Below are 22,070 nucleotides of genomic sequence, written 5' to 3'. Positions count from 1 at the left end.
TTCCTAAAAGATGGTGGATCATAATAAATAGATTTGTCACCAAGTACTGTTCTTCATATGAACATCAAATACAACATCATCAAATACATACATCAGCAAATACACAGATCTAACTTGATATGTTTTTTGTTAGTTGGAAATGAAGGGTGAAAATATACTGTCAGCTTTCGTTTCAATGTTTAACTTGTATAAAATGAAGTGACTAAGTTCTGTAGTGTAAAATAATCTTGAGTTGTTACTTTTCACCTGCAAACAAATTCACTTACTTCTCCCTCCACTTGCAAAGACAGAAGTCATTATTTCTGTACATAAGTAAAAGAGGGTATCCACATATCAGTATCAGAATACTGATACTTCATTCCAGCTTTATCAGAATCAATCACACTTTGAGTAAGTTTGCTGAAAAGAGTAGCAAGCAGAGAACTCAAGTGGCACGCAGATGGGCTTCACCTTCATTAGAGTCATAGAATCATGAACATTGGAAAAGGCCATTAAGACCATTTAGTGCAACCATCAAACCATCACTGCCTTAGCTTACAATTGGCATTCTCTGGAGTTGGTATTCTTTCAGAGTTACAAGGTACTTTATACCACTTGTACATCTACTTTTAGAGGCTGGAAGTTGGGGAGTGTTATGAACGTGGCCCAATAACCTGACACGTTAATGAAAACATAGTTTACCAGATAATTTCACTTGATTGTAGTACTGACAGACTGTGGGAAGGAGAAGAGTGAAAACTAAGTCTATCATTCCAACAACTTTATTGCTGTATCTAGGCGGTGTATTGATGCAATAAAGCTTCTCTCAGCCTGCTGTATGGAGATCATCCAGCAGGTGGAGTTCGATAGGATGGTGCACAGTCCGAATAGGAAAGCAGTCAGAAGTCTTAATGTATTAATGACAGTGTGTGTTTGCAAAACAAGTAGCACAGCACAACTGCTCACCACCCAACCAGCCCACCCCTGAGCAGCAGCCGCCCTCAGCCAGCTCTCCTCAGCTTTAAAAGTTTCTTCAACAAGATGCAACATGGTATGGGATATCCTTGGGGCCACCTGAGGTCAGCTCATACAGTACCACGTATGCAGACAGTGCAGTACTTCTGCCAACTGCCCTCCAAGTAACATCCACCTGGCAAGCAGTGCTCACACCCGCATACAACTCCCCACACTTGTAATGCTTACCCACTCTGTAGTGTCCTCTTCAGTACAGCACCCCCACCATATAGAGCCCACTACACTTCACAGAACAGCCCTAACTGTCCTCTGTGCAAGGCCCATCCACCCTGAGATCCCCACCAGGCAATAGCTAGCTATCACAGCAGTTCCACTCTAAATGGTGCTCACAGGGATGAAAGTGGACACTCACCTAAAACACTCTCAAGCCTAAAGTTACAGTCAGTAACTTTTCATGAACCAGCAGAGATTCTTAGAGATTCTTCCTACCTTGTAGGATAGGATAGGATTCTCCAAGGAGATGCTGCTTTGTGTGAGCATTGGCAGTAAACTTAGCTTATATCTCTGGAGAACAAATACAGCAGGCACCTCCTGTGGCTTTCTCTCTGCCTTAGCTGCAACCTCCCCTTGTGCTCCATAGTTCCTCACATGCAGGGAGGGCCATGAGGGCTCTCCACACCCAGGATTGCTGCAACGCACAGATGGAAGGGAAGCTCAGCTTTGCAGCTCCAGCAAAGAACTTGCAAGACCTCACACAGCCACAAAGCTTGCTTTCTCCCCAGCCTTTCTCCACCTTCACTTAGTTAGCTTTGCTTACATGGCAGGAACTGAAGCCTTTTAACCTGATGCCTCCTCCCATCCCAGAGGCTCAGCTTAGGGCTGTGGGAGAGCCAAGCAGCTCCTCAAGGAAGCCCAGCCCCCAAGCAACTGAACCACACACACCCCACAGCACCCCCACCACAAGTGGATTTATAGGATGTTCATTCTCACAGGTGCTACCTAATTAGATAATTAAGACAAGAATAACCTGAAGACAGGCAGCATGAGTGGAGGTTTCTGTGGAACAGAATTAAGATGCCGTTGCTGACCCGTAAGGTTTGCATTTTGGGGTGCAGCTCGGTTTGTTTGGAAGCTGCTTTGGAAGCCCTCCAAAGTCCCAGCACAGCACCAGGGGGCAGCAGCAGGGCTGCAGGAGCGCAGCAAACCCGAAACCGCTGGGGGAGGTTAGAGCAGAGTCAGCTCTGTGCTACTAGGAATTATTTTGGATACAAAGAGCTTTCATGTCCCTAAGCAAAAGTCATCCCACAGTTGGCTTCAGGACTCCTGCGGTGAGCAGCAGAAGTGCTGCCGGGTCTGTTCTCCAGGCTGAGTGCTCACAGGGACAGCAAACCCAGCCCTACTGCGAGCTGTACACACACACAGCCATGCCAGAGGCTGCTTCCCATAGGCCTTTATTGGGAACGTTACAGGAGTTTGGTACAGGCACTGTGCGTTGGTGTTCCAGAGCAGTTACCCAATGGTCCAAAGGGGAGGTGGGAGTGGGGAGCAGCTCACAACAACCATCCCGGCCTCCAGGAACAGCATCTGAGAGAAACAGTCCGCTTCTTCTGAAGCCACCAAGTGAGGGATCTGGTTTATAAACAGGCTTAAAAATTAATATATATATATATAAGAGCAACTCAGAGCTAAAGTACAGCGATAACTGGTACATATCTAAGCATATCTGTTCAAATCCTTTCTCCAAAGCTGGAAAAGGGATGGTTTAAAAACTGAAAACAGTTAAAACAACAGGGATTCCATGCATTAAGTTTTAGTGTTTTGTGCAATTAAAATGGGATGAAATAAATATAACTTAAAAAAAAAAACAAAAAACCACCAACCCAACCTTTTCCGTGACGCTAAAGGAGCAGAGGCAAGTCTGTAAGGCACTTCTGCATGGGCTGCTCCCAAAAGCCTGACAAAGAGCTGCAGCACTGTGACCATTTCCAATGGAGAGCTATGGGCTGAAGTAAACCTTGAGGACCTCAATACCAGGGACAGAGGCCGGGGCACGGCTGTGACTAGATTGATGGCCTGGTCCCCATCGTCACTGCCAGAAACCGACCTGCAGCCGGGAGTGGTGCCAGGGGGCGGCCCCAGAGCATCGCCCCTGCAGAGGGATGAGCGGGGCCTGGGGCTGCAGCTCAGCCCCGCCGTCTGTCAATAGCTGACCTTTAGTGAGCCAGCGCTGATGCGAGCAAGCTGCTTAGTTCAAATGTTCCAGGAAGTCAAAAAATAGCCTCCGCCCTGAATAGGGAACTGCTTGTTTTTACAGGACTTGGAGCAAGGAGGCCGGACGCAGGCTGGGGAGCTCATGGCCGAGGGCAGAGCCTGCAAGCATTGCAAAAAAAAAAAAGGGAAGGCACAGGGGTGCCTTCTCCCTCCCTGCTTTGCCGATCAAGACTGGTATGGCACCTTGAACGCTGCTCGTCCCTGCAACCCCCTAGCCCCTGCCTGCTGAGCATGAAACTGGCCCCAGGGGAATGTTGGAGGTGCTGCGGGCAGGAGGGAGGTCCTGGCCAGGAGCAGGTGCTGGCAGCACGGCCCCTATGGCAGCACAGCCCTTACAGCAGCACAGCCCTTAGCATGCACCAGAAGAAGAGCGGCCAACCTGGTTGGCCTTAGGTTTCAGTGGTCTCCTCTATGCTGCTTTTCTCCCTGCAGCCCTAGCAAAGTCTTTGTTCCTGCAGAGGGTTGGAAATGCTTGCTGGGGAGAGCTGGAGGTGGATCTCCAACAAGGGAGTCATGGCATCACCCCCATGCCACTGCAGGCAGGAGTGTGCTAATGCCTGCACCTGGCCGTGATGGGTCCCTGCACCCAGCACGTGGCCCTGCAGTAACTCATCAATGGTGGAGCAGCCTCAACAGAGTTAAGTGGATGGCTCCAACACAAAGAGAAAAACCCAAACCTGCCTTCCTAGTGACTCTTAAGGACTCAGCCAGTTTCCTAGGGCAAAAGATGCTGGCAAAGGCAGCTACAGGATACCTCCCACCAAGAACCCTTCACCATCTCTAAGCCTTGCTAATGCCCCCTGTGTATGGGAGGGTCCCAGGCAGAGGTGTTTTTGGGATGAAGCCTCTAAAGCTGGAGTAGGGAGGGCCCTTCAGCACCACAGAGCCTGGCTGCAGCATTCCTGATCCACAACCAGCTGGGAGGAAGGTTCCCTGAAAACCAAGCTGCACAAAAGGCAAAAGCACATGCCCATCTAACCAGCCCCTCCCAGGCTGCCACCAACTCTGTGAAGCTAAGGTTTCAAGTTCAGCATTTGTTCTGGCAGGTTAGTTTTGTATTTACATGTGGGGGGGGGGAAATACCCTAAAAAATAATAAAACCACAACAAAACCACCTTAAATAGGGAGAGTATAGATTTAAAATTGGAAGGGCAAGGGTTGGAAAGTGTCTTGTAGTGCAGTTCAGAAGAGTCAGTTGGGGGCAGGTTTGGGTAGTGGCAGAGTCGGACGCAGGCTTTAATGCAAGTCCTCGCTCTGGGACAAGTCTGTCAGGATCTGGATGAGGTTGTCCAGCCCCCAGAGGTAGCCATCCTCTCTGTTCCCTTCCACCCAGGGCACATTGTGCTGGAGAACTTGTCCCTCGGGCAGCGGGGTGGTTTTCCCAAAGTCGATCATCCAGACTTTGGCTTGTTCCTTTTTGTCGTGAATGAAGAGGAGGGAGCTCCCTATTACCTGCAGAGAGAGGGGGACAGTTAGAGGTGGACCGGCCCAGCCATATCCTCCTCAGCCAGCTGGGGAGCAGCTCAGGCTGCATTTGCAAGAGATTATGTCAAGATTTTGCATGAGCAAAAGCAAGAGCAGTGCTTTGCCAGGCAGTCTTTGCACATGCAAACCAGGTATTCAGAGCAGCTGATTTACTTCAATCCCTGCTTCTGGCAGAAGGAGAAGGTCAGCAAAACACAGGCATAGAAGGGAGAGATGGAATTTCAGAAACTGAGGCGAGGTCCTTGGGGAAGAAGTGGGATGAACCTCAGCCTTCCAATGGAGGCCTTCCCAAGGCAGGCTCCTGGCAGCCTGCTGGCACTGTTCACGCTCACCAGACCCATAGGCAACACTGCAGAACCGTGCACTCCCAGAGCAAAGGATCCTTGCTGCGCTATCCTGCCTAAAGCGCCATTCTGTCACACCCAGATCCCCCTCTAAAGCTCTCAGGGACCTCTCATGGCTAGACTAGAGCATCTGAAGAACAACCTTTTGCTGACATTTTGCTGCCTAGTCTGGCTGGCTGGATCCTCCCACAGCTCCCTGGAGAAGCTCCGGCCCCTGGGGTGCAAGGAGCCTGGCAGCTCCTCTGCTGTGCTTCGTCCTGAAGCAGGATGGAAAGTTAATGCCTCTTCTTCGTAATTTTTAAGGCTTGGAAACCGCTTTCAAAACATCTTTGAAAGGCTGTTTTGTTTCTGTGTTTTCAAATGGACTCCTGGCACTTCATTTCAGGGAGAGTTTTGTTTCCATCACTGCACTGACCTGAAACGCTCAGAAGTGGCGTTTCCCTGCATTTCCCCGCTGCCGTGCTGCAGGCAGGGGGAGCTGTGCTCCAGTCCCTTCGAGTCAGGCATCTCTGCCAGCTTCTCTTGCCCGTAAGATGCCAAGGAAATGCACTCTCAGAGTTCATTAACCAGACGCAGCATCAAATACTCTTTGCCAGTGCTAGTGTCCTTCCAGGGAAATGTCCCGACTGTGATGCCCTGGCTCAGCAAAAGCAGTCTGGGGGAGGTCTGCAATTCATGGCTAAAATGAAGCCTTGTTCGGAGGCATGGACAAGCCGACAGCCACATGGTACCTCACCTGTGCAGCCAGGCAGGAGTTTCTCTCCAGAAGACCTCTACACTTTCACACTAGGAACTTTTCCCAGTCATGCAGAACCATAAGCAGCTTGAATTCCTCCTCGGTCACTTCTAAACTGTATGAGCATTGGTTTCTATCAGATTTGAGCCCATATCAGATGCATGAATATTGCATCAGTCATCTGCCATATTTCCACATGAGGATTAGATCAACAGGTATGAAAATACGGATATTAGAATTAATTGAAAGTTCTAGAAATTAACCTCTGACTTCAACTCCTCCTCTCTCTTTGAGCAAGCTGAGCTAAACCAGTCAGGTGTACCTAAGTGATACGTGAGGAAGGAGCGTGTTACCTCGTGGCACTTGAAGAATGGAGATGTCTCCAGGGTGGCACGGATCCCCTTCAACCGGTTCAGGTAACTATTCTGGAATGACAAAGAAAAAGAAGCAGTCAGCTCTGTGGGAGGCCTGCAGGGAAACTGCTGCACAGGGCAGATAGAAGGCTTCCCTTCCAGAATCCCCTCTCTGATAGTGTATATATACAGAGAGATGGTGTCCTCTCTTTTGGGGATCTGCCTTTTCACCTCTGTAACATCGCATGGGTCAAGTACCACAGGTTGAGAGCATTTGCTTTGGTAAGCATGTACTTTTCCTGAAGCACTCACGATGCTCCTGCAGAGGTAATGTAGCAGACCCTGCTCTGATGCTGCTTTCTTTTCCCACTTAGACTTATTCTAAGAGCTCAACGCTTCATCTCATTTGCCATTTTATCACTCCGTCACTCATGAATCACAAGATAGTTTTATAACTCACTATCAGCACTTCTGCAAATTCAGTATCACACGTTGGAATGCTTTCACACAGTCAGCACACAGATTGAGATCCAGGCACCTGGTTCAAGCACCCCTGTGCACTGCTGAAAGGTACTAAGGGCGCTCTGTGGCCCCTCAGGTAATTCATCTCCAAGGCTGAGACAGAAAGCCTGTGCACAGCAGGTACCTGGGCAATGTAATGCAACTCAATTGTTCCCAATGTGTGGGGAGGCTTGGGGTGGCAATGGTTTGACTGAGGAGCCCTGTCATGAACCACTGCATGATGCACTGGTAACCTAATTAGCAGATCCAAGAATAATTCCTGGGTAACTACAGTCAAAGTAGGTCTGAGGGAGGCAGGGCACAGGGCCACCGCAGCTGCAGCAATTCATCTGTAGGCTTGATATTGTACAACTTAAAATGGGAGTCCTTTATCAAACAGAATTCGACACAGCCTGTATAAATTGCTTACAGCCAGATCTCTTACTCTCTGGGCAATGCGGTGCAACCTGGGAGATACTGTGGTGTGCCTGTGCCTAGGGCACACTGTGTGTGGCAGCCCACCCTGCAGTGCAGCAGTCCTGGCCCTGTCACACCTCAGGCCAAAAGCGAGGTTGGGAGCTGCCCTTAGCCCCAGGGATGGGGGACAGAGCTTCTGCAGTGGGTTCTGGGGCTGAACCTTGAGCACTCTCAGTGGCCTTTGAGCTGGTCGGTGCTGCTGCAGCAAACGCGTGCCACTCTCCAGCCTTCTGCTGCCCTCCCTCCACTCTCATGCCAGGATGGAGTTTCTCTTCCTCATCTCTCCTTTCAGAGAGCTTCCCTGGGCTGCAGAGCAGCCACCAGAGGAACCCTCTCCCTGCAGATCCTGCAGCATTTCCCACTCACCAGAACGTTGCGGTTCCCCCTTGTGAACTCCCTGAAGGCCTCAGTGACCTGTTCCTTTGTCCGCGTCTTCTTGAAGTCCCGGTTCACAGTGCCGTCCTCTTTCTGGAAAGGAAGGCAGCGCTGTGAGCGGGACAGAGAGAGAGGCAGCCAGGGGAGAGGATGAGTGTTTCAGCAGCCATGCGTCTCTATGCAGGGTGGGCAGTGGAGTGAGGGGACAGAGACCAACATACATCTTGTAGGCTGGGGAAGATCAGTGAGGATGAAGAAGCAGAGCAGAGGCTGGGCAAGGCGAGCCCAGTACCAAGAGCAGAACCTGTGTGCAGTTCAGGACCTCCTGCCTAAGTAAGCATCCTGTCTGTGGGCCACATGTGCTCAGCTTTCACTACCTGGCTTTGGCTGCAGCCACGTATGTATGAGGACTCACTGAGCACGCACACAATGTATAGGGGAAGTGGACAGCACTGCCACACATCCGTCACGTGAATCCTGATGTGGTGGCTCCAACGTCAGCCCACCCTCTCCCAGGGGGCCATCAGTCTGTAGGAGTGCCACGGCATGAATTCCACACGTAAGGAGCACGACTTTTTCCACAAAGCATCCCAGAAAGGAGATGGACTTCTAAGTGCTCATAAAAATAATGCAAGCTGCAGATGGCGTCTCCGATAAGGCAGTCTTCATGAAAGCCAAGCAGGCTGCCCATAACGCTGCTCCCACAGTTACCTCCCTCCCACAGCTTCCTTGCCTAGCCAGATGCTGCTGCCACAGGGCCGATGACTGAGGTGACATTTCCAGGTGTCTGAGCCCCATGGGGATTGGCTTCCACATAGCACAAGTGTGAGGGGGCTGATAAGAGCTATGGCTGCTTTCCCTGCCAGCAGGTCCAATTGGTGATGGTGGCACTGGGACAGGGCTGAGTTTGGCCACCAGCCACCAGCACATTGGCCAAAGGATTCACAAGCTGCCCAGCTGGGAGGTAATAGGCACAGGTACTTAGGAGCTGTTATCAGCCCCCACCAATGGCCCAGCCCCATGAATGTTTCTGCAGCAATATCTGACCATGGCCTTGCTGTGGGAAGTGGTGAACAACTCTCAGGTCACAGCAGGAACTTGAACAATATTTTTTTTGCCGAGAGCAACTCTCCAGAAAGCTCAAATTGGGTCAAGAGGGATCATCTGTACTTCTTTTAACTCACTAACGTTGTTAATAATTGCTGTTCATAACTCCAGAAAGTTAAGTAAGTAGCACCAGCTACATTATGCTGAGGAAGATCTCCGTTTTGGAGAGGAAGAACCATAACCTTGAGGTCACCTGGAAAGCGGAAACTCTGCTGGCAGAGCCTCCCCATGCCTGTCCTCATCCTCACTGCCTCACTGCCCTGCACTGCCCATGCCGAACTTGTGCTGCTGCTCTCCTCCTCCTGCTGTGCCCCCTCCAGCCCCCAGGACCAGACCCAGCCCCTTCTGCAGGCACTCAGCTGCTGGCTCAAAACATGCCTCCCTCATCAGCATCAGCCCATAAGCGAAGGGTTTGCTCCCTCTTTTCCCTCAGTAGGAAAGAAAGCAGGGGGAGATTTGTGGTTGAATGTCTCCAGAACAGAGGAGATGCAGCATCACAGCACAACTCACCTGGCTCCAACAGCCACAAATCAGCATAAACTGCTAATGTTTTAGCTTAGGGGAATATAAACCAGAAGCCATGGGATTTAAGGAGAATTACAGTAATTAGAGCCTTGATCAAATTAGCCAGCCACTGGCAGCAGTGGCAGGATTACCCCTGGAGGTCAGCACTTTCCAACATTTTAAAATTAAAGGGCTGTTTCACTGCTTGGAAAAAATCCACTGCCAACATCATGCTGCAGCTCTCTTACAGCTGACTAAAGCAGGATGCAACTCTCCCCCATCAGCCCTGGCTTTTATGTCCCTTCACAGCATTTTCTAGCCTGTGTGGGAACAAGATTTGTTGGTTTGGGTTGTTGCTTTTTTTACTTTTTCATTTCAAGCATTTCATATATGACCTGTTTTTGCTATAAAGTCCAAAAACGTCCCCAAAGCACAGACTGAGAAGCATCACTGGAGGCCAAGGACATATCAAGTTGGCCTATAAATAGGCAGATACTTTTGATTATAGCATGTAAGGAGGGAGAAGAAAGAGCGCACATGAGCTTTAGCCCCAGCTGGCCCACTCCCTTTTTGTATAGCTGCAGTTTTATAATAAGCACCAGTAATGGGAACTAGGCAAAGAGTAGGCTGGAGCAGCTCATGGTGTGCTTGCAGATATTTGCAGCAGAAAAGGGATTTCAAGGGCTGGGGATCGTGGCAAAGAGCCACCTGACCCACTCAGGCACTGCAGAGAGCTACTACAGACAGCAGCCCAAGCACAGGGCAGGCTGGGGCTCCTCGTGTTACTGTATGCTGGGAAACACTGCAAGGGGCTCAACCTCAGAGCTTCTCCTTGGGTGTGAGAGCATGGCTGTGTTAGAGATGAACACTGGCCATGAAATGCATCTCCAGAAATACGGACAGCAGCTCAGAGCAAAGCAATTGCCCAGCTGCAGGGAAAACAACGGAGTGCCTGATTTAACAGAATTATGACTAAAACTGTCACTTTTCATTGATGCCCTGAGCTCAGCTGTGCTTTTAGAAGAGCACAGCCAGGTGTCTGGTAAGGAACTCTCCTGTGACACTGTCCCACCACCAGCCTGCTCTATGTGTGCATGCTACTGCAAGTGGTTACCAAAAGCCCCCAGCAGCTCTTCCCCCTGGCTGCGCACCCACAGGGCAGCCTCACCTTTATCCCCTCAATCCTGAAGCCCAGTGTGGCAGTGGAGCTAATGGTCTCCCTCCACTGCATGTAGCGAGGCTTGGTGACTGCCCGCAGCACGTTCTCCTCTTCAGTGGGAGCATCGGGGTCCACCTCGATCATCTTCTGGTACATGTCCTTCCTCAGGCTTGGCTTCTTCCGGGCCTTTATCAGCTCCTCCTCCAAATAAGTTCTGTAAGGAGATGGGGGAAACATCAGCAGGGTCAAAGGGCCATGAGACACCTCAGGGCTATGAACATCTTTAAAAATCATCTTAGAAGGTCTATTCCAAACCTTTCTATGATTCTGTGATCCAGTTTGCACCTCAGAGCTATAATCCTGCAGTAATCAGCATCCCATCATCAACGCCTTCCTTACCAAGGAATCAAGACCAGCCTAGCAATGACAAGGGAGGTTACTTCTTGCAGGTGCCCAGTGTTGCTGCCCTACTGGCACCTTCTCATTACCAACCCTTGGTACTGGGAGGCCAATGCTCAGCAAACCTGAGCAGGTTCTTAATCTCACAAACAGGATGCAGCTTTCAAAACATGCCCCAGAAGCTTTCCACGTGCTTTGGGAGCACTGAAGGCAACAGAGAGGTGGCCACGTCCCACTCCTCAGTGTTAGTGGTATCTGCTGCTCCTTTTGATCTCCAGTCAATGCAGGCAGCTACTGCCAAAATCTCCCATGAGCTTTGCTGTCCTCTCACCTTCCCATCACAGGGGATGTGGCTCACTGGCTGCTGAGCAGGTTGCTTTCAAGCAGAGCTGTTATGCTGATGATGATTTTGTCCAGTATCTATCTGGTTTAACTGGACTATGTAGCAAAATCTTCTGTACAGAACAGAGAAGCGGAAGGGATGCAGCTTTGACCAGGTGCTCACTATCACCCTCACGACTCCAGGGTGCAGCTAATTTTAGGAAATAAGGGGAGAGACTGCAGGGTAGTATGCAAAGAGCTTGGTTTTATGCACCCCATGTGCCAGAATGCACTGACACATTTTCTTCACTCTGGCAGGCAGGAAACCTTCCTCTAGAAAACAAGACTTCCTGCAGCAGCAATAAGCCACTACACAGCTCCACTTGCAGCTCTCAAGGATGCCTCAGCTGAGACCAGCTGGTATCCAGGCTCTCTGCAAACATCTTGCCAAGCCAGGAGAGGTGTCCCAGCAAAAAAACTTAGGAGAGACCCCATCAGTCCCCTCCTTTTCCCCATAGCTAAACTTCACCTTCAACATACACAGCAATGCGGAAGGGCTGAGCCAACTCCCCAGGTTGCTTGCAATAAAATCTCAGCAAGGAACATGTGGTTTACAAAATGTAAGGAGAGGATGCTGCTAGCCCTTGTGGGATGAAGTTTGTGTATTTCTGGTGTTTCTCTCAGAGGCGGCATATGATCACAGAGTAGCCATCCTCAGCGCAGCAACTCCTTCGAGCAACACTGCAGATAAAAAGGCTTCAGCTGACATCACCAAACCTATGACTTTGGGGTAGGCAGAATGAAACAGCAGAATAGAGAATCTGTGTTCTCAGAAATGTTTCTAATACTGCTCAGAGAGCTAGATTTCCTTAATCAAAGCAACAGATAATCTTCATGTATGGTTTGGTCTCTGACATTGCTCCAGGCTTGACCCATAACCAGGCCTTATGCATGACAAAGCTTCCTTTGGGGATGACCAGAGACTGGTAGGTCTTCTCCTGACACAGCTGTTATCTCCTTGTCCACAGTGAGTCCTGTCTTGACCCTATGGCAGCGCAGTGCATGCAGCCTGCCTTCCTTCCCACACCCTCCAATAGGAAGTATTCCTTGCCTGCCTTCTGCCTGACACCCCAGGTCAAATTTCACACTGAGTGTTTGGGATGGAAAGAAAAAAAAACGAACAAAAAAACATTCCTCCCTTGCACAGAAACCAGTGCAGTGCAAGCATCCAAGCATCTCTGCCAGACCTGAGCTACCCTGAAGCCGGTGAAGGAGACTGAACCTGTGCTACCAGGTCCTTCCCAAGCCCAGACTTCCCTCACACCCTTCTCATGCTTTGGCTCAGCTTTGGCTGGAAATGGTACTCTCATCTGTGTGTTTCAGAGGGTTTCATCCTCTGCTTTCAGTATCTTAGAACTCAAGAAATACCCCCAGAGTTACTCACTCACCTGACCCCCATCTTGCAGTCCATAACGCAGGGGGAGTCAAATTCAGCTAGCAGATCTTCCATCTGGTTGTATCGCTCCCCGTCCTTCATGACATCCCCGTGGTAGGCAGGAACATAGGGCTTCAGGACATCGTTCATCAGGCGGTCAAGGCAGCGCTGCTCTGATTCACAGTGCTTCTTCAGTATCCTGCCATTGGCTGCTGCCTTGAAACTACCTGAGGGTGACAAGAGGCCACGTGGCACTAAATCTGGGTGTGGGGTGACAAGGTGCCTCCCCAAAACAAGAGAGCCAGCCCAACACATCAGAAGCATCTCCATGCCCGAAAGAGCCCCTGGCATTCCCACTGCTCTCTACCTGCATGTCCTGCAAGCTGGATCCAGGGGTACTTCTTCTTGAAGGACATCACAAACGGGGACCAGTGCACCATGTTCTTGATCTTCCGCCATGACTTGCTCTAAGGGGAAAAAAAATTGTGAAGGTGAATGCAATGTCTTAAGCTTTTACTGTCCATAAAGTCACTCCAGGCAGCACGTGGCCATCTTGGACAGAGCAGGAGGCACCGGAGCCAGCACAGAATGGAAAGCAAATAGAGAATCTGCTCTTTTCCCATCACTCTGTGCCAAGGAAGAGTCATTGGGCCTCAGCACTACATTCAAAAATCACGAGTAACTTCTGTAAAGTAGGCAGCCTTTCTTCCAGCTGGCTGCTTCTGATAATGACAGCTCAGCCATATCCATCACCTTGTCTCCAATCCCCTGTATCCCAGCACCATGAGGACATTTGCCCATCTTTGAGAATGCACTGCTGCTGCAGATCACAGCAGACCAAGTGGGGAAGGGAGCGCAAGGTTCCTCTTGGTCACAAAGCTCTGCTCTGGATCCAGTGGGTAGGAAGAGACACATACAAAAGCTCACCAAGGCATTTTTTGCTCCCCACTGAATGACAGCTGCTTTGTTTGTCAGGTTTTCAACATGCTCACATCTGACCTGCTTGCTTTAGCTGATCAGTAACCACGTTTTGGAGAAGAATTCCTTTCTGATACGTTGTGTTCTTTGCCAGATGGATCGCACAAAACTATTTACACTACTTCAGTGAGAGTGTCTTTGGATACATGAAAGCCTCTCTTGAAGGCGTGCTCTTCCTGGGGAGAGGTTTTCCCTGGATTGTTCTGGGAAACACACGAAACACACTGCTAACAAAAGGGAGCGACAATGGAAAAATGCCTTCTTGTAGAAGAGGAGACAAACAATCTTTATCCTGGCCACAAGGAGCTACTAGGTTCAGCTGGAAGTCCACAGATAAATTATCCTCACTTGCTCCACTTCTAATGCATGTGAGGGAGCCTTCCAGAAAGGCCCAGTAATATCTTCCTTGTGTTTGGAGAGCTGGCCTCCATTCCAGTAACACTTTGCAGACAGGTGGAGAAGAGCCAGCAGCCCCAACTTGCAGCTTGGATGCTTGTCTGGAGTGAACTCACAGCGCAGGAATCTGTGCTGGGAACTGCTGACATGTTTAAAAGGATAGGAAGAGCCAGACAAGGATGTCAGTGTCTGCAGTGTGGAAACTCCACTGAGTTACACGGCACTGCACCCCAGCCCTGAGGCAGCAGGGTACTGCACAGCACAGGTAGGGGGATAGAGGTCGGGAACAAAGTCCTTTCCCCATCCCCTTTCCTCTTCCCAGCCAAGAGGTAAAGCTGGCCCTTCCCATAGACCACTGCCTGGTACTAGGAGCATCCAAGCACATGCTGGTACCAGCATGGGAGCACAGCAGCTTGACACGGAGCTCTGCCACAGGGGTGACACCAGGCATTCCCTGCACCCAGACCCCTCTGCACAGCAGCTTTGCTCGGCAGCAGGGCTTGCTGGCCTTGGCAGGGCAGCTCCTTACCTGACATGAGGATGGATGTTTTTATTTCCAAGTACTGTGCCAGAACTGGTGTGCTATAGCTGCTCTTTGTTCTCCTCTTGGCAGAGTGGGAGGAAAGCTGGGGGAGGGAGGTGGGGGTCCCTCTTTTTGTTTTTAAAATAGTAACATCAAGTCCTGACTTATGTCATGAAAAAAGAGGGAGGAAAAAACCTCCAAGGGAGTCTAGACCCCAGACAAGCACAACCCACTTCGTCTGAAACAAAGAAAAGGTGTCCTGCTACCCTACAACAGCTCTGTAAGTCCCTCAGTCTCAGGAAACCAGCCAAGGCAATGCAACTCCCCAGGCCAAGATTTTGTTTTTTGGGGGTTACAGCTCTGCAGCTAAAACTTTGATGTGCAACAAGATGGAGGCAGAATGAAACCAAGTGTCCCTCAGAGCAGTGCAAACCACTGGTCCCACTTTGCTAGGGCTGCCCAAGCCCTAGATGTGCTTAGCTAACATATGCCTTTGGTTAGACATTTCCAACCCAAGTTTTAGGGCTGTGGCTAAGGACCATGTTTTTGGCAGCACCACAAACACACAGGATCTGGGCTCAACAGTCGGGCCAAGCACAGAGGCCTGAGACAGAGATGCTGAAGCCTCACTGACATGCAGGTTCAGGCACGGCTGTGGGGCTACATCTGAACAAAATAAAGCTGCAGAAGACAGTTCTGAACTGAGAGCAGGGAGATCTCCTGCTCTGTTAGGATGCAAAGGGAGTGCTCAACCTCTATCACTGCTGAAATCTCATTTGCCCACAATGAAGCGAGCAGGCAACACATCACGCCAAAAGCTCAACACACTTGTTTGGCAGAGCCCGTGCCACACATGCATTGCTTACAGCTGCTTGTGGCATCCTGACACCCTGCTCTCCCCAAATTCCAGCCCCAGCTGCTTCCCCTCCCCAAAAACTCACAAAGCTATATTGACCAATTGAGCTCTTATATGTAGCCTAGATAAGCTGGGAATATGCAGAAGGTGTCCGATGCAGTTTGACACTTTTTAGTTAAAACCTCTTTGAACATCGGCACACACCGATCCATCAGCTACTATGCAGCAATTTAGTGACTCTGAAAATAAACGTGGTGAAGAGCAAGCACCATTTGCACTCATCATCTGCCGCATGGAAATGAAGCTGAGCACCTGGTAGAGCCAATTTCTGTCTCTGCTTTCTCCCAGCCCTTCACCAGCTCATCTCAGCTGTGGTGAACAGGACCAGAGGAGCTGAGCCCCCCCAACCAGCACCCATAACTAGGCAAGGGGAGAGGACTGCTGGGAAAACAATTTTATCTTCTCTGTGTTTAACTTTGCTTATCTGGAGCTTAAGGCAAACGCCAGGCTTTCCCCGTCTGTCAATAGAGCTTTATACGGAAAGAACAACATGGGAGAACTTAGGCCAACCCAGAAGGTCAGAGGATACTTTGTGTTTAATTAGATTAAACAAAAAAGTGACTGATGAGCTCAGTGGTCACTGCACATTTTCCCTCTGGCAGATGGCTTTCCTCTCGTGCCTGCTCAGGGATATGTGCTTTTCTGGCCACTCCTGTCCTCTTCTCAACGCAAGGTTTGGTTGGTGCTATGGGGAGTTGGGGCAGCTTTGCCCTTCCCGTGCATCGAGCCAGAGAGATGGGCAAAAAACAATTTCACTTGCTGGAATTATCATAGAATCAGTAAGATCGGAAAAGACCACTCAGATCGTCATGTCCAACCACCAACCCACCCCTACCATGCCCACTAACCATGTCCCTCAGTGCCACATCTCCACATTCCTTGAACACCTCCAGAGATGGTGACCCCACCACCTCCCTGGGCAGCCTGTGCCAATGCCTCACTTCTGAGAAAAAACTTTTCCTAATATCCAATCAATATGGTTTCCTGTAGTTTGACAGGACTGAACATTCCTGAAAATAGATGGAGATGAATCCTTTTTATGAACCACTGGAGTCAAGGTCATGCAGCTGGAGCAGGGAAGAGTGGGAGTAGCATTACATGAACAATTAGAGAACTTCATCCCTTTCTTCCTGGAAGACCTTGAAATAAATGAGAAGCAGAAGACAGGAAAACTGAGAGCAGACAGCACGGCCTCACTGTTCTTTGCTTTCACTTCTAGCCGTTCCAAAATGGTAACTTGCTGCTGAGGCCTCCTTGGGAAGGGGCTTTGGTGAGGCCCAGGACATGCCTCACTCCTGAGCTGGGCTGGTGAGCTGCTCCTTGTGTCCGCAGCCTTGTGGTTTGACAAACAGCAACTGAAGCAGCAGAGGAGAGCAGACTTTGCACTGGAGAGGCCTCCCCTGCAACACATAAATAAGTTGCCCACAGAGTTCACTCTGTGTCGGCTTGCTCGAGGGCCACATGCACACAGCCAAGGGAAAGGAAGCCATTTTGTTTTCCATGTTTAAAAGAACGAATGTGTTTTCTTTTCTTTTGGTCTTTAGAAAGTAGTTAAGGTTTCCCTAGTGATGATTGTTTCCCCTCACTGGGAAAAGCTCCATCGGGGAGGTGAGGGGCCAGCTCTGCTCACTGTGCAGGGTGGTGGCAGCAGAGGGCACGGGGCAGGGCAGGCAGGGACCTGTATGCTGCCAGGTGCCTCCTCTGTACCCCCTGCCGAAACCACTCATGATATGCTCCAGGTCGCTAACATGGAGCTCAAGCTGTGCCCTGCTGCTGGGCAGCCTTCTGGGAGGGGAGCCCAGGCAGCCCCATGTCTTATGCAGTCTTCTTCCAATGCAAACCGCCCACATCCACACCAATGTGGCCAAAGTTGCTGCCTTCTCTGCCATCTGCGGGAGATTAACACGAGTGACAGAGGAGCCTCGGCCAGAAAGCAAGGGAGCCAGGAACATCTGCTGGGATCATCGAAAATTATTCCAGCCTATTGGAAAAAAACAGGAGCTCTTTGCAGACTCCCCCTTCCTGCTTACGATGCTGGAGAGGAGAAAGCCCAGATGGGTGTCCGTGGTGCTTGGATGTGGCCTTCCCTCTGACAATAGGAGGAAGCCCCGTGGCTGTGGGACCGGCAGCAGCACCTGGTGTGCGGGGATGGTCGCAGCCTCCGCCTGCTCATTCGCAGTGCAGAGCGATGCGTGGGCATGTGCAGGGGCCTGAGCAGAGGCAGTGCCAAAGCATCGGGTGGGAGAAAGGCAGAAGTGGCTCTGGAGCTGCAGTTGTCTCTGTGAGTGTTTCTTCCTGACTAGCAGCCTCCCCTTCAATCAAGACGAAATCTTCCTAGCACGGATCAGTCATAACTGGCTTTCCAGTAAAGCTGCATGAATTAATTGTACGCATTAGGCAAGTCCAGCCCACTTTCCTGCGAGGGAACTGATCCAGATCTCTGGAAATGTCTTTGTTACTCATTAGGTACATACAAATTACGTTTGTTGAGCAATATTCGGCTTAGAGAATTCAAGGGAAACAGAAACAGTTGATCACTTCTGGTGGACTGGTAGAGAAGTCCAGTGCTGCTGCTTCCACAGCAAGCAGCTCCCTTTTAAAAGGCAGCCAATAATAAAAATGCTCACCAGCACAAAGCAGGCCCAGGGCTGGGCAGTGGGTCAGGCAGCCAGCTGAGAGAGCAGTGTGGCACAAGTCAGGGAACCCCCCCCAAATGCCAGCTGCCAACACCCTCTCCTACAATTTGAAGGCAAGTTTTCAGGGATTTAAGCCATGACACTGCATTTCCAGCCTGCTTAGAGGAATTTGGGACTGAAGCACCAAACATAGAGTAGCATCCATAGGCAGAACAAATGTGCTTCTAATTCTTGGGCTTTTTAGTCCTGTTTATTCCTATCTGCTTCTGGATGTGACCCAGAACAGTATGGGACGGAACCAGCCTGCTCCTCGACATGCTGTGAAGTGAGCTGGGATGCCCAAAGCAATCCCAAAACAAAAGGTTGTTTGGAGAGATTTCCCCCAGCTCAAGACGCCCCACCAGCACATGGTAAGGTGAGAGGGCTCATCCCCCCTCCCTTCAGCCTGCCTTATGAACGAGCAGGGCAACCTCAGACTTCTAGTGCCTGGGTGGCCACCTGAGCTATTTACCTGGAGATAAGCACGGAGAGCATCAGTGTAGATGCTATAAATACAAAGCTCTGGGAGCATCCTGTCCACAAGCCATCAGGGCCACACAAGCAAGATTCTGCAAAACCAATGCCACATCATGAAAAGTTAATGATGCAGTCTGCAGGAGAGGCTGGATGCCTGAGGCCCAGTTTTTAGATGTGAGCCCTTCCGTTGTACAAACTCCCAGAAAATGTTCCCACCGCTGTTCCCTTGCTCTGCTCGCTTATGGAGATCACTTACTGCTCTGACACTGTGTGGCCATGACCAAATGCCACATTACGGAATATGTAAATTGGAAATGCACCCTTCTACCACAAAGAAGTGCAATGCTCTATGAATAGCCTAAGTGCTGGAGGCTGCAGGAGGGACACATGGAAGGGAAAGTCATGGCGAGGGCTACAATAGTTTGCTTAGAATAAATATGTTTTTTAAAATTAGTCATAAGCCCTGACCACGCCTGCATTTACTGGGTACACAGAGTGTAAAAAACTAGTTTAAAAGAGCAGTTATAAGTTTCATAAACACAACCAAACCATAAAGCTGAATGTTCAACAGGCACAACCTTTTAATTTGCCTTTAAATCAGTTTAGCACTTTCATTTGCACTTGGAATCCCTTGTGTTTGGATAGCACTTTGACGGAGCAAAGTGCTCTGTAGACTTTATTGGCTCTCATGTCAGAGAAGCTGGTGCTGCATGGCTGGAGGAGCCCCTGCTGACATAGCAGCTGCTGGGAGCACCAGCCTGCCTCAGCCACAGGTCCGTGGCTTTCCAACCCAGCCATGTGCCGACACACAGGGCTGGCGCAGGAGAGGAAAAAGATTTCAGTTGTAAAGTCCTAAGATACTGAAGAAGAACCATGCTGATCCTAAAACAGCACCACATTCAGGACAGCATGTAACCCCATAGGGCTGACGTTGGCACAGGCACATGGAGGAGGCGCTGGGATGCAGGACAGTCTCAAAGGAGCTGGACTCAGTAATGCTTATGGGTCCCTTTCAGTTTGCGGTGTGCTATGATTCTAGATTCTATGATTCTAAATAAGTAGAAGTCTGCCTCCCACGTGCTGTCATCCCCCTCCTGGGGTGTAGGAGGAGAGGGTCCAAGCAGCCCAGCATTGCTAACTGCATGCAGCACACCCAGGAGTGACCCGGCCAGTTCAGATTCCTCATTTAAAGAGTGAGATCTGAAAATGCACATTTGTCTTCTTCCTTTTTTTTTTTTTTTTTTTTTTTTTAAGCAAGTAGTTTCTAAAATAAATATTTCTCTTGAAAGAGGCTGTATTTGAGGCGAGCAGCAGAAGCCAGGCACGCGGCACGGCGTGGTGTTTGAGCACATAACTCCAGCACCAGCCTCTAAGCGCCAGTTCAGCAACAAGCAGCTTCCCCCCAATAAACTGTGACATCCTTTCAAGAAGCAGAAATGGCAAGTTTCACACTAAAATCCAAATAGACTTTCCCAGAACAGCCCTATCAAATTTGAAGAAAAGGCTGGAGCCATTTTCTGGTCCAAATAAGGACAAGAAAGTGAAGGGTAGGAGGCTGTTATATCTAGCCATATAATCGCAGAGGCGCTGGCGGATGCGATACAATGAACCCATTATAAACGTGGGTGGAACAAAGGCAGAGTTTAGCTCATTGTGTCTTGGCATTTCTAAATATATTTTCTCTTGGGGAAGAGTGAGCGAGAAGAGAAACGAATGTAGGGAAGGTGCCTGGTTCTCCATATGGCTGGGGCTCGGCAAGCCCATATCTGCGAGGCTGTCACCGTGGGCAGCTGAAGGAGACTATGTTTAGCTCTGAGGGTGAGGGAAGCAGAAGAGGAGGTAGAAAAATTTAGTCATCTTCCCTCAGACACTTTGTTGTTTGTTTACTTCAGCAGCACTTGACTTAGTCACTAGGTCTCCAACAGGCTATTTTTAGTATTTTTTTTCAAAGAAAATAAGAGAAAAAGGAAACTCCTCTCCACGTAAGTGGGGTGATTTGGAGACAGTAAGCGGCTAATGGCCAGGACTTCACCCTGTAGGGGTGCTGAAGAAGCCCAGGAGAAGGTCTGTCAAGAACAAGAGCCTGCTGGCATTTCCATTCGACAGCAGCAAGTGTGATCGATAGCTGAGCAACCCCAGTTCCTCAAAGGGTCCATGCCCAATGCCTGCACCTGATTCCCATCCTCCAGCCCCCCCTCAGAGAGCAAGCCTGCTGCAACAGCAGCAACAACCTCGTGCACTTTCCAATCGATTCAGGAAGGGTTTTTTGGAGGTCTCAGAAGACACCCGCAGAGCTCACGGCTTCCTGTTGCTTTAAGGAAAGCTTGCAAGTAAAGCTTAAGCTTTACTACAAAGCAACATAAATAGGTCCTTTTTCCTCATTGACATTCGGTACCATAAAGCAAAATGCACACTGTTAACCTACAAATAGGAAACGCTGTAGCAGTGTTGGAAAAATTTGGTGTTTTTCCTGTACTAACATAAGCGCAATGGCCAAATGCCAGATGCTTCTGCCCTTCTTTGAAGATTGACGGAATTCCTTGCAGAGCTCCTAAATTCCTGCTGCGTTAGCGCCCAGCAGGCTCCAGTGACACGAGCAAGCCCTGGTATTTCCTTGTTCTCCCTCACCACCCCGCTAAGGGCCAGGGGATGCTGAGCACTGCGTCCCATCGCCGCAGCAGACAGACAGCCCTGCGCGCCTATGGCCGAGCTGAGCGCGGGCGGAGGTTGCCAAGGCAGCCGGTGACGCACAGCTGGGCCCCACTTCTACATTTTTCCATTACATGGTGTTGAAGCTCACAGAACAGGAGGTGGCTTTCTTGAGCAAGCTATCGAGAGATCAGCAAGACGCGGCAGGATCCTGCAGGGCGTGCTGCGCGCTGCTTGCACTGCGTTTGAATGAAGAAGCACAGGACGGAGCCAGAAACATGCCTGGTGCAGAGTAAGAGCGTGTGTGTGGTTCAGATCTGGCTGAACTACTGCGCTTCTCAGACTGTTCTGAAACAGCATGGTGCGGGTGTGGGATGAGGCAAATCCCAGATCGCAGCTCCTACTGACAACCGCTGCTCATCCCTCCACACACGGGTGGCCCTGAGGTCAGGTCCCCTAGGAGATGTTTGTTGCCCAACTAATTGCAGACTCCTCCCGATTGCTCTGCCATCCCCGGGGCCCGGCCGTGTGGGAGTTCATCCACCACCCACTGGCCAGAGCTGTAAGGCACCAGGCACAGCAATTCACAGACCGCAGAGCTTCAGACGTGGGAAGCGGGGAGCTAACAAGCCAGATGTTGGACATACCCGCTAGGTACAATTCTAACATTTTGGGGATGCTTTCTAGCAGCCAAATTGTTCAGTGATTTTGCAACCTCATGGTGGCATTTTAGGATGAAAGTTAGCATTTCCTCTTCCGTTCAGCCACTGCTGCTGTGTTAGCAAACCTGTTTGTGTATCCCCCATGCACAAAACCAAAAAGCTCAGCATCGTGTCCTTGTGCAGCATCTTGTGCCCTGCAGGCTGATCCCTGCATCCCTGATGGGTACTGAGAGGTGGCTGCTGTGGCCACCAGCCCCCACCGGCATGCTGGCTGCAGCACAGCCATCCTTTCAGAGTCAGGGACCAGTGGAGAATTAAAGCATTTGTTCAGTGGTATTGAATGAAAAGGCTTAAGCAGTCTTCTTTTCCTGGA

The 22,070-nt window shown here is 50.1% G+C and overlaps 1 protein-coding gene across 1 annotated transcript in view; it reads right to left on the bottom strand.

Annotated features, from left to right (window-relative positions):
• Window positions 1–2,389: 2,389 nt before the first annotated feature.
• ITPKB (inositol-trisphosphate 3-kinase B) overlaps window positions 2,390–22,070 on the bottom strand; it is a 70,351-nt gene continuing 50,670 nt past the window's right edge. Inside the window, exons 5-10 of the mRNA XM_085218914.1 lie at window positions 12,789–12,888; window positions 12,435–12,648; window positions 10,276–10,480; window positions 7,488–7,589; window positions 6,144–6,215; window positions 2,390–4,677 (exon numbers count right to left, since the gene is read on the bottom strand). Coding sequence (XP_085075040.1) covers window positions 4,462–4,677; window positions 6,144–6,215; window positions 7,488–7,589; window positions 10,276–10,480; window positions 12,435–12,648; window positions 12,789–12,888 — 909 coding nt within the window. The 3' untranslated portion in view covers window positions 2,390–4,461. The remainder of the gene's footprint in view (window positions 4,678–6,143; window positions 6,216–7,487; window positions 7,590–10,275; window positions 10,481–12,434; window positions 12,649–12,788; window positions 12,889–22,070) is intronic.

This window comes from Meleagris gallopavo, chromosome 2 (assembly GCF_905368555.1).
Source record: "Meleagris gallopavo chromosome 2, MGAL_WU_HG_1.1, whole genome shotgun sequence".
NCBI classification, from domain to species: domain Eukaryota; kingdom Metazoa; phylum Chordata; class Aves; order Galliformes; family Phasianidae; genus Meleagris; species Meleagris gallopavo.
Note: the sequence above shows the minus strand (reverse complement) of the source record. Positions and strands in the feature narration are given on the sequence as shown.